The 13,056-nt window shown below is 39.5% G+C and overlaps 1 protein-coding gene across 8 annotated transcripts in view; it reads left to right on the top strand.

Moving 5' to 3' along the window:
- Positions 1 to 7,203, top strand: part of BRD3 (bromodomain containing 3) — a 394,414-nt gene extending 387,211 nt beyond the window's left edge. For 2 of the 8 annotated variants that reach the window (XM_078641953.1, XM_078641954.1), the window contains exon 12: positions 5,583 to 7,203. In XM_078641953.1, coding sequence (XP_078498079.1) covers positions 5,583 to 5,584 — 2 coding nt within the window. In that variant the 3' untranslated portion in view covers positions 5,585 to 7,203. The remainder of the gene's footprint in view (positions 1 to 5,582) is intronic. The other 6 variants (XM_078641948.1, XM_078641949.1, XM_078641951.1 and 3 more) reach the window with 4 other exon arrangements.
- Positions 7,204 to 13,056: the final 5,853 nt, after the last annotated feature.

Raw genomic sequence — 13,056 nt, 5'->3', positions numbered from 1 at the left:
ATTCTTGACAAATGGTCCCTTTTCCTTTTTCAGTACAGAAAAATGTGTTTGATTGGACGAAAAGCTCCTTCACAACCAATTCAGTGATACAAAATCTACCCATATATCAAACCCTCATAACACACATTTAACCAGCCTCTTTTTAGGATGCTGCTTTGCAAGAGGTTCAAGATGAGTAATATGTGGGAAGGAGTATCCATTAGAAGAACAATTTAGTTTGGCTCTACAATCTTCTTGCTGAGGGATATAGATCTTCATGCAGATTCCATGAATCCAGCTCAGCTTTCCTGTTCCTTAGAGTGTAACGATAATTGAACGGACATTTTGTTTTTTGTTATTTGCTATAGATTTCGCTACTCTTTTCTTTTGAACTGCAGAAGATTAGGTAAAAATGGTGTCAGCGGGTCCAGAGTGCATTTTTTTTTAACCTAGTTGCAGAGATGGATTCTCATGGATCCATGGTTTTTGCCTCTGCAGCATACCTTTTCTGAATGTTAGCCAAAGAAAAGCTGCCTCAGTGTAGGCTTTAGTGAGAAACCTTATAGTGAAGGCTAGACTCTTCCGTTCTCACACTTTTCAAATTTTAAGACAAATGATGGCTAACGTTCTATTCCTCCTTGATGTTTTCTTGGCCTATTATAAATTGGCCACTTATGACCATGTGCAATACATCGATTTTCAAACAAAAGCTGTATGGCATTTTGATGGTGTCCTCTATGCAAGTACACAGTAAACCCCAGCCGCCGATTCAACTTCAAGTGTTGTTGGATTGAATTGGCATCCAGTACCCTCTGCTGCTCGACAGTCCCTTTCCTTCAATTTGTTCATTTGATTATTTTTTTCCACTTATCTGTGGCATAATATGCTCAATGAGCCAATTCAAGTGCTCCCTCCTATGCCATAGGTCACAACTATCAGCTGTGTGCTGCATCTTCCCATAGAGCTATTGTCACATTGATTTAACCCTATAAGATCAGGGATTACTCATAAACCCATATCTTTGTGTATCCATTAACTATTTTCTGTCTAAATAGCATAATTTACTTTGATAGCTGCTATCTGGTTGATTGGTATTTGGTTGTGGCGCTCTTCTTCATTGTGTGCAGTTGAACAAAAAAAACTTCCTTTCTCCCTTTGGGAGCATTTTTTCGGCTAACAAGGAATGGGCATGCAAGTTCCATCCAGCATTGCCTAGCTTTCATGCACAATCTGTCCTTAGACTCTGGATTTTATCATTAAAGCGGAAAACTAAAGAACAGTGTCCCCTTAATTGGCCTTGCAGAGGTAACACTGGTGTGGATGAAAACTGACTCCCTGCTGAGGAAACAAATGGACAAGAGCATAAGTTCTTTTGGGGTTAAACTGTTATCTGCTCAGAAACCTTATACAGAGGCCAGCTCCTCCTCTGAGGTTATTGTTCTGAAACTGCTGCTACACCAAAGAGGTGAGCCTTTCTCTCGTTGATGATGTGCTTTGAGCCCATGCCACTTTGTGTCCAGGCATAGCTCCTCCCTGTGAGTGTTCTGCCACAGTCCCAGTGTGGTCAGGTAAGTCCTTATTCTGACTCCTCCTCTGATTTGTAGTTGAACCTAGTGCACGTAATGTGCAGATGACAGTTGAGAGATGTTTTAACAAAAGAATTTCAGTGCAAGAAGTAATACAGGAGACTCTCTCAGGCCCTATCTTTCCTTAAAGCACTGGTGACTCAAGAAAAGCAGAAGCACGGACATGCACTTTCCTGTGGCATTCTCACCACTTTGGTAACAGTCAAAACACACCTTTTAGGAGGATGACCTGAGACCGAAGGCCTTCTCTATTGAGGAGTACTTGCCCATACCACCTTCTCTCCTGGTCAAGTTTCTTGATGAGAAGGAGCTTAACCGTATTGCTCTTGTTGCATTCGTATTGCAATTTGGTTACTGGTAGTCCATAACCTTAGGTCTTAGTCCATCATCTTCGGTCTTAGTCCGCTGTGTATGCTCCATTGATTGTCGTACCTCAAAGGATGTAGGCTGCATGTCGCTAGGTTGGATTCTGCCAGTCAATTATGCCATGAGCAATTAGAGCTGAACATGCCAAAACCAAACCACTTCACTTAGTAACCAGCTACATGTTCTGCCTTTGCGGTCTTCTGTCCACAGCTCGTACTCCTGCCTGTTTCCTCGGAGTGTGAATTTGAAGTCTTGGGGAACTAGCCGGCCTCTTTTTCTCAATTCCTGGTGCTGCTTCTGTCACTTCTGATGCAGCTCCCACAGACACAGCTACAGTTCCTGATGCTAGCACAGTTCCACAACTCGTCTAAACCTTGACTTTGCTAGTACTTCAGTTTCAGCTTGTGGTGTAGCTTACTGCCCCAGGTACTTGAGCGTGGTCTAGAAGGGTGGAACATTTCCCCATTGATTCATTTCTAGGTACCTTCTGACAAGACACCAATCCCGTTATCAGTACCTGTGACAACAAACCTCTAAACTACAACTTACTACCACAAAGTCCATACCCAGGCAATTGAGAATCTGGCAGTCATAACTGCTCACCCCCAGAAGCAAGGACTTGCTATTGAGTTACAGGCTGTGAAGGAGGCTCATCAGATTTGGTGGAAGCATTTCTCATAAAGTGCCATCACAAAGACTTTGACCAGCAAGAGCTGGAAACTCCAGAACAGTCCAGTTGTCTTGTTTCGGAAGTTTCCAGCTCTTGTTGTGGTGATGGCAGCTTCTCTGAAGTTAAAACTCTTTGGCCTCCCAAATGGAAAAAGAGGCAAGAATCTGGAGACTGAAGTTAAGAAACTCTATCACCCCAGCTGTCTATCCGTGGCAGGTAAATGTGAAAGCAATTATGTCAACCTGGACAAAAAATATATGGTAAAAAATAGTTGATGCACAGGTCCTTATTGACACTGGCACCAGGACCATGAACTTTAAGGTTTTTAGCTGGCTACACACATCTGGGTTCGGCCCTCGGACATGTAGCTAAAATCTAAGGAAGGTGTAACAAACTTCTTCCTCATGGAAAAGAGCTTGGTAGTTGGATATTTATGAGGTCCTGACACATTGTAGGGTGGCCACTGTCATGCCAAAATTCATAATTCCCATTCAAGAATTTGTGCCGAAACTAACTCCTCTTTGGCAGCTATGGAATGACTTCAGAAACTCTTCTTTCTGTGGAAGCAATTGAAGATGAATTGCTTCAGCTGAAGGACAAGCCTCACCTGGACTTCCTTGGTGACCAGTCACCCTTCATGCTGCCATCTAGACCTTATGAGACTAGTAAAAATTATTTCTCTCAGTATATTGGCTCAAATGCAATCCTCCTAGTGCTAAAAGCCATTCCTGCCAGTGGTTCGATGTGGAATGAGAATCATTCTCACTGAACACCACAGCTCTCTTCTATGTGATTACATATGGGGGCACCAACACCTACTACGCGTCGGCTGGCAGTGGCTCTGTGGGCGTAGTACATGCAAACCAGTATTTTCCTTTTAGTTTCTTATATTGTGGGGATTGAATGTGATAGAATAAAAGCCTGAGCAGTCTTTTCAACTAGTTAAACAAGTGGGAAATTCTCAAGAAAATCCTCAACCATATCTTCAAGGCCTGGGGTTTCCTGTGTTTTTAGGGGTCATGATGTTGAATTATATAGACATTTCCATGTGCCTTTCGTGCAACCCCTCTGATCCCAACAGACCTTCAGAAGATCAGGGAGTGGCAGCTATAAATGCTCTGGCTTGACCTTACCAAGTATGGTTCTCTGTCCTCCATATACTTCAGAACACCACATTTGCCACCCCTTTGTGCCAATGTAGGTTTAGTATTTGTACATCCATTTATACCATCAGTCAGCTGGATGGCATGGTTCCTTAGGAGTTCACTTTTTCATGCTTAGATTTCCCCAGAAATGTAAGTGCTCTGGAGACTGCTCAGAAATCCCCTAGCAAACTAAAGTGTAAGAAAAAAAAGTTGTACTATCACTGGGCACTCAAAAAGAACATCAACTTGTTCACATGTGCAATGAATGCCATTGTATCTACGTTGGCTCACCTGGCCAAATGAGGTACAGGTGGACATCTGCGAAACATCCGTGTGTCTGTTTTCTCCATTTAGACATCACACTGCCTTTTTGGACACTAATCCTACTCTAGCTAGGTTTTTGAGAAACCCTTTTAACAAATTGCTTCAAGTGCCTGAGATTTGTTTCCTCGTTGATCACATCTACTAGGAAAAGAAGGGGTTCCTTCATACAAGAAATTCTCTTGACTTTCATTCTTGAATAAGAGATTGCTCTTCTGGCATTCTTGATGCTAGCTACTATGTGCGCTGAACCAAAGGGTCTTTGTTATGAGAATAGAAGTCTCCTTTTGGTATGCAATGATGCCAGCTGAGGGACTGATGAGCCCACCTTTACCAGATGGATAATGTCCTGTAACTAACCTTCCATTGTCTGAGCACATTCTATTAGCACTAAAGCGGTATCAGTACCTGACAGACTGATCCCATCAGCTACCTGGGTTCCTCAACACGTTCTTAAGGATTTTTCCTGTTAGATGTACAATTTGCCTAGGAACTTCTCAAATCTGAGTTTAAGCTACATGATTCTGCCTTCACCTTCTCTATTTCTTGTCCTTAGTTACTGTGGAATCTACCCACAAGGATAATAACGGGAAAGCGGAGTCAAAGTAGAAAAGATTGTCACTTTGGGCAATTGGTCTCTCCCAGACATCATTTAAACACGTTCAGGGGCTCCTTTTTTCTCCATGAAGGGAACTAGTAAGATCAGGCTATTCATGCCATGCATGTGCACAGTACAGCAGCACATCTCTGAACTTCAAAGAAGCTTATTCCTGTCCCACATAAAAGGTGTTGGCGACGTATTAAGAGTAACAGTCACCTAGAAGTTATCGTCCTGTTAACTGTATGGTGCTTTATTATTTAGAGGGGACCCTTTTATTTTTGGCTATGCTGCTTGCAAAACAATGTGCTCATTCTTTAGGAAATAAACGCTTTTTTCAATTTTTTATGTTTATGTATATTTTGGTCTGTAAATGTTTTGATTGTGTTTTGGAACTAACGGTGCTAACCCGTATGTTGTCTTTGGCAAGTTTTTTTGGATGGTTCTGTTTACACTGTTCGATTGGCCTAGATTAAATGTGTTACTTCAGAAACACACATTCTATGATCCAATACCTCTACTTTTTTGTACCTGCACTGTTTCCACTGTATCTTTCATTGTGTGAGCACTGATAACTGAACTTTGACCTAAACTGTTAATCATCAAATATGCATATTGATCTTTTTGTGAAATTGTTATGATCGTTTATTTATTCTGCTGGCCTGCAACAAAATAATTTTGGCTTGCAGTGTCTAAATTGCTACTTTTTTTTTTAGGGCTCGGGCCTGCCGTACACTGCGCTTGCAGTGTCGCGCAGCGAGAGTCTTTTTTTTTTTTATGATGCCGCTGTGGACCTAAATTATTTTGCAATGATCAGATGCAGGCTTAACTTCAAAAGTGGTTTATCTAGTTGCAGAATAATAACTGTGCTATTAAAATGAATTTCATGGTATAACACGTAATTTTTTCATCTACAGAAAAGTCTGGGTCTCATTCAGCAGGAGGTCCATCTCATCTTAGCAGCAGCAGTTCCTCTGAATCTGGAAGCAGCAGTTCAAGTGGTTCCAGCACCGACACCAGTGATTCTGAATAAATCCGGACATTTCAATATACAAAAGACAGACCTGAGATCCAGCAGTGTTCCCTTCAAAGGCTAATGTTAAACTTATGTTCCTTGGTGTGCTTACTTTTTATGCCCCATTATACATAAAAAAGAAAGATCTCACTGTTGGAGGTCCCTGCATATGCAGAGGACCATGTAGATGTAATTAGATCTAACAGGAAAAATAACTTCTACAAAGGTTTTTAATGCGTTCATTTTTAACAAAAGAAAAAAGTTGTTGGTTGAAAACATGTTAATGACATGTTCGAACATCCACTGGTTTTAAAAAAAAAAAAAAAGTTTGTAAAAGTTAGCTTGCAAAACATGCGTGCAAAAGACACTTTCCCCCTGTTTAGACTAGGCATCTCTGGAAAGTTTTTTTACGAAAAGAGAAAAAAGAAAAATAATAATCTAACTGTAAAAATGGTACCTACCGTCTGTGTGAAAGATGTTAGCCTTTGAATAGATGTCTGTATTTTGTTCTTGGCACTAGTATTCTTAATCTCAAGTGTACAGTGTGATGAAAACATCAGATGCTACCATCTTTTATTTTTTAGTCTAAACTTGAAAACACGTGTGCTGTAGATTGCTCAAGTGTATCTTTAAGTTAAAGGCTTATTATTGGGGTGACTTTTAACCAAGAAAAGGGCATTTCAGCAAAAAAGCCCCCTCCCCCAAATACACCACCGAAACAGAAAAAAATAGGATGATTGTATGGGTATGTTTAATATTGTGCTTTTCGTGACATGGTGGCCCATCCCAGTGGTAGGGAACCAGTGGGTTGTCTGTCGCATGACATGCAGGTTTTCCTAGCGCTGAAACTTTTTACCTCAAAAGAAAGGACTGCAAGAGGACAGATTTCAATGGTTCAGCACTTTTTTTTATTCACAAGTGCAGACTAGCATTTTATCCTGCACCACTGCAACACATTCCGAGAGTTGTTCCCACTTTCATGTATATACGCATTTTATTTATTAACATAATTGGTTATTTTAAGTGCATTCAAACTTTAAAAAGAAAGAGCAAAGTTAATTAAAAGGAGATCTCAGAACTCTCCCTAGTGTAATGCTACGGTTTCAGTAAAGGGTGCAGTGGTGCTTACTGCTCTTATCGCCTGTTTCGGTGCTTTGAACGTTGTATTCTTTCTCAATTTTTTTTAAATTCATTTTTGTACAGAGCTGTTTGGAGACTCCTTAGATGAAGATTCCTTACAGCTGCAACGCAACATATATAAATATATAAATAGTTTTCTTTTCTTTTTAAATATTTTCAACTGGTCTCTTTAGGAAATTTTTGTAGCTACAGTTTGTGTCCACCAAGTCTTTAAAAACAAAATCCACACTTTGAAAACTGTTATGTGAAAAATGTATAGTAAATTTTAACCTTTTTTTTACTTTTTATTGTAAAGGAAAAAGTAATATACAAAGTTTTTAAACCACCTAGATTTTTTTTAAAGGCTGATGAGCCGTTGTCATTTTACATAGGATGTGCAAACTTGTTGGATTGGCAGTTACCATATGTAGCTAGTTTAGTTTAATTCGAATGGTAGCTAAGAAGAGGAATGGCGCTTCTTGAAGAACTGAAACCTTGCTGAACATTTTTGGGTTACCGCCTAATATTCAATTCTGGTAATCAGCATTTATAAATGCAGAAATGTGTTCATTAAAGAAGAAAATGGGCATAGTTATCCTTGAATTCTCTGGATTTGCCTGGCTTCTCCAGGTAATTTAGAGGGCGGTATTATTAACTATTTGATTCTTGTGGAGCATTAGGACAACTGTCCTCTATTTGGCCAACATTTCCTTTGCAGTGTCTGATGTGCAGGAAGCTAACAGACGTATTTTAAACTTTCCATATATCCCAAATGTAAACGCTGTACTGTTTTAATACTGCAATTACATGATGTATCCATTTGTTTATTATATTGTCTCTGCTCTTCTTAGTCTCATCAGCTTGCAACTTACAAGAGAACCACTTGAACCAAGATGCTCTCTGTAAGAAGTCCCTAAAATGTAGTCATCTCACCTATTGGATTGATAGACTGAGAACAGTTTTCTGTTAAAACTTGGCATTAAAATCGCCAACCTTGAATCCTCAGTTTTGGAATTCCTAACCTGATACTTGTGTGAAGTTTCTTTGCAGCTCACTCAGAAGATACCAAGCTGGAACCACATACCCACCAAATTCAATAACAAAAATTTGGCAATGCACTATTATACAGTTTCATGCCCCCTTCCCATACCTAGTAACTAGAATCAATCAAATTTGGTCAAGACATGGTTCATGTTTATGGCTGTCACATGTCCTGATTAAGTACAGTGTACCATTCAGATGATGTATGCAGGTTTTTAGTTGCATCCCCCAGCTGTGGAGCAATAGGTGTTGCAATAGTGTGTATGGATTTATCTATGTATTTGTAATATTCTCAGGAGGGAAAAGAGGAGTCACTAAATATGCGTAGTCGCCAGCATAGATAAAAAGCAATTCCAACTCTCGAAGCTTTTTTTTCCAATTGTTGATTACCGAGCATGAAAGTGGGTTCTTTCTCTGTACATCAATTGATAACCCATAATTGCTGTGTAATTCAGTCATGCTGACTCTGACACACACTGCTCTCTGGTACGGAAGCTCCTTTTTGTTGTGCATCCAACCAGGCTTGCTTAGGGTACATAACAGTGCCAAAATGTATGTCCCCCATCACCCTAGCCTGTGCTTTAATTTATTATCACGATCAGTTTTCCTGAAATGGTGCTGTTGTCTTATGCTTTACGTTTTGCAAAAAGTTGAATGTTTACGACTACTCCATCTTATGGATTTCAAGACTTTCTGTACTGCGAGTTTCAGTGTTGTATCTGTAAATAACTAAGAGACTCCTGTTAAAACCTAATGATGAGCAGATTAGATTATAGGCAATTTTAAAAGCAAGTGTTTATGCAACTCTCTGACATTCTCCCTAAACAGTTTGACTCACAACAGTGTGAAAAAGAAAGTGGAGCTTGACTACATTGAGTCACACCTGTGTCACTGACAAACCAATCTTCCAGCATGCCACCCATCTAGAGGGTTGTGCCATACCCTCTTGCTACTTGTATGTGTACCTCTACCATGGCATCAGAGTCAGCTGCACAGGTTCATATCTTGGTAGATCTTCCACATTGTATAACTCCTTCTTTATCCCATTCATACATTTTTATATTTACTTTTAGACTGCAGCTATCCATTTTCAGTAAGTGACATTAAATATGGTCTTCCTTAGCGGTTTTGTGAACCAGATGCAAACTGGCAAGTGTCTCTGCAAATCTATTAAGACCAATTGCTTTGTTCTCTAGTGTTTTCCCCACTGATATATTCCCACGGAGTGCTGACGTTGATGAGCTTCTGCAGACCCACCAAACTAGAAGACAGTGGCTGCAGAAGTCTGGATAAAGCAGAATATTTATGCGTTAGACATTAGTTTGACATCATAAGGTATGATAGTTCTCAGATTTCATTTGGAAATGACCTGGTAAAAAGAAGTTCTTTAACATGAAGCTGTACTGCCATTTTATTTCCCGACAAATTTTAGTCCTTACTTAGGAAATTGCTATGTAATAGTATGAACATTTCAAAACCAACCACTAAACCTTTTAGTATTCCATTGTACAGCATTGGTTGGGCAATATTAACATATGTAATGGTTTTTCAAAGTGCTTAAGGTTCCTAATAGAAACTGTGTTTAGAAATTTCAAAGTATGAGGAAATAATTTGGGAACGAGAAACCTTCCTGTTTTAGATTCTCATTGGGGTTAGATAAAATCAATTGATTAATTGGGCCAACAGTATTGACCTTTTTAGTCACCCTTTGCTTCTCTGTTTCCAGGATTCTACGTAAGTAAGAAATAGTATCTTACTAAAAAGTACATATATCCAGTGATTGCCTGCATGGACACTCATTTAAAATGGTGACTGTGTTTTAATTCATGTTTGGATGCAGTTTGTGACTGAATTGACCCCTCCCACCCCCTTCCTCCGCCCTCCCCAATGTCCAGGAATAGCAGATAGAAGAAAAAGCTCCCCCCCCCCCAAAAAAAAAGTTCAGCAAAAGCAACCCCCTCCCCCCCCCAAAAAAATGGCCAGCAAGGTCTCAGAGCGTTGAGTCAAGGTCCTCAAAGTTCCTTGTAATTGCATCAAATTAGCCTTTCAAGCAATCACACCAATCTCAGCACCATCATGCTTCAAATATAGCATAACAGGTGGGCAATGACTGCACACCTATGCTCCTCGCCAGAATCTAGAAATGAACTTTTGAACCTTTACTTATCTTGAACAGACAAAAGCTTGGTACCAGTCTATGCCAAACCTTTGACGTGTGAATGTGCAGAATTTGAGTGTTCTATTGTTTATTTTTTTACACAGTTATATTTTACTATAAGCCTTTGTTTGAATGCATGGACGGATGTGAGACTTTGCGCTTTTTTTCATTCTAATGTCCCATTGTTCAGCTCAACTGGAAAGAAAAGTAGGCATCAAATAGTTCCAATAGATTGGCAAAGATAACAAGGTAATCTGCTATCTGTATTTTTTGCTGAAATACAAATACGCTGTTTGCTTGCCAGAGAAAGTTCGCTCTGTGTTTGGCACCAGTAATTTAAGAGGGAAGAAGCTTTGAAACATTTTTTTATTTAAACCTGTAAAATGGTATAAATAGTCCAAGATAATAAAGGAATACAAAATATGAAGAATTCTTGTTCAAAGTGCTTGTGGTGTTCGAGAATTGCACTTATCATTCACATCTTGCATGACAGAGATCATTCAAGCTTGACATCCAACACTTGCTTCACCCCCTTCATGGAATGGAGGTCCTGGGGATTTTTTATTAAGGTTTATAAATGGAACATACTAGTGTGCAAAGTGAGAGGTCTTGGTTGTGTCGGCGACACTGATGCAGAATTGTCCTGATAATACAGATGTAGTCCGTATGAAACAGCATCAAGTGCTGGCATCCAGACGGCAATTGGACTTTCATATGTGAATTGCATTGCTTGTGTTATTAGAACTGCCTGACTACACACTGTCCTGCTCTTCTATCTTACTGAGAGGGCCCTAACTCCACCATTAACATATAACACTGTTCATTACCGACTACCTCTGTTTCAGGACGATTCTGTATTAATGACACTGACATATGCACAGAGCACCTCCCTTTCACACTAGGACATTTGCCTTATAAGCATTGAAGAAGCCCCTGGACTCTGCAACATAAAGGAAGTGGAACACCTCTGGTTGTCAAACTCAAATGATCTTGGTGCCATACAAGATGTCAACAGTACTTGCAGTTACCGAGCACCACAATAAACTCTTTGAACAAGAAACATCATGGAGTCTTCGTGTTTTTTGTCCTTGATCATTTTTTAATGTTACTTTAATCATGCAAAATTAACTCCTCCTTTAAACATTTGGTGTTTGTGTTCTGTATGTTCATGCTCATTATCTCTGGGATAGAGGGCCCTGCCCATGTATCAATATCAATGCATTCATGCAAGAGCCACATCGTCTTATTTGCTTAAATTGGCTGTTAAGTGGAAGAACAAGACTTTTGGGCCCTTTTCTCGTTTTGTCATGAACACTATAATTGAATGCTAGAAATATTTCAAGTAGAAGCTGGAATAGCACTAGCTGGTTGTCATCCCTTCTCTTCCTTAAAATACCAGAAAAGGTGTGCCTTACAATTTTGGTGCAATTCTGAACTAAATTCCTAATTTATCCTTTTATTTAAAAGGCACAGCAATGTTAAAAGCTGAAATGGAGCTTGGTGCAGGCACTAAAATGGTGGACACCAGCAATGGGTAGGAAACATATTTTTAAATGTAATAAAAAAAGAAAGTAGTTCTTTATGACCACTCAAAAGGTGGCAAGGCAGGGTGTATTTGTTTTGATTGAGAATTGTGAAGTCATTACATTGGGAGCATTAATCCTGCTTGTAGTGTAATATTCATTGCTGCTCGTCTACATTTACATATCCTAAAATCATTAAATGAATAAAATCACCTGAAATATGGTAGCTATTCATTCAGGATTCAATACTCTTTTTTTTTTTCTTTCTTTCTGATATTGACATAACACTTCTATCAAAAGCTATTTTTTCTTTTATATTTAAACAGAAGATTTTCCTTATGATGTGCATGCAAGTTTACCGTAACTTTCTTAACTTTTTAGTGCTGTTTATAGTATAATCCTGTAAATGTCAGTTATTTGAGAATGAGTCCGTGTTAGGTAGTTTTAGCTTGTTAATTGCAATGCTGGCCTCAACACAACAGAATTTTCAAAGTATAAATAAGGGTAGAAAGTAATCTTTGTTGTTCCTGGTAATCATGGGCCCTACTCCGGGGGCTATTGTTTTGTTTTCATAATAAACGAGAACAAAAATACATTTGTGTTCTGTTTTCTGTTACACATCTGAATTGTTTTCTTGACATTTGGCGCTCAAATTTATAACCAAGACTGAAAGTGCTCTAAACACACTTGGTGGTTATTAGTGAATCACTTTAATTAAATGTTCTCCTATTTTTCTGACTATTTCAATAAATATGTACCTAGAATCTGAGTGAAAGCAAGTATTGATAAAATACTTGATGGCTATTGGTTTATTGCATCATGGTTTTCTTATTTTAGTTTATAAAGTAGTGAATATTGTTTCCCGTATGCGCGCATTTTATATTATTTATAGAAGGCTCAGAATTTTCATAGAGTTGATTTTTTAATAATTACTTTATTGATCGTATAAAAAGCATGTCTGTAGGCGATGTCTCTACGAAATTCTTGCTCAACACCACAGTGATTAGTCTTCGGGCCCATTCGGGTTCTCCTGACTTGTTGGTAAAACAATTGGTACATCCAGTACTCTTTTGGCATCATCGCCAACTTCATCGGGCTCAGTGACCAGGATCCACTTGATGCCCCGCTTGGGGCTGCTGTATTCTTCGGGGCCTACTCCATCATAGTCTTCTCTGGAAATGTTCAGTCTGTGACCGTGCATAATTTGTAATAAAATAAGTTCCAGGGCCCTGCACCACCCATAATAATAATAATAGGGAGTTTTGTAGAGCGCATGGTGACGCCAGACGGCGTGTCCCCGCGCTGTGATACTGGCGCTAGCAGCGGAGTGCTGAGGAGAACCACTACTGGGCGAAGAGAAATGTTTTTAGTTTAGCTCTGAAAATGGACTCTGAGGGTTCCAGGCGTAACGCTACAGGGAGTTTGTTCCAGCTGGATGCGGCCAGGTACCTGAAGGACCTGCCACCCATCCTTGCTTTGGAAACCTTAGGAATGGACAGGCGTACCGTGCCAGAAGATCTAAGGGAACGCAGAGG

Source organism: Lissotriton helveticus, chromosome 5_1 (genome assembly GCF_964261635.1).
Source record: "Lissotriton helveticus chromosome 5_1, aLisHel1.1, whole genome shotgun sequence".
Lineage (NCBI taxonomy): Eukaryota > Metazoa > Chordata > Amphibia > Caudata > Salamandridae > Lissotriton > Lissotriton helveticus.
This window is presented reverse-complemented; position numbering and strand designations above follow the sequence as displayed.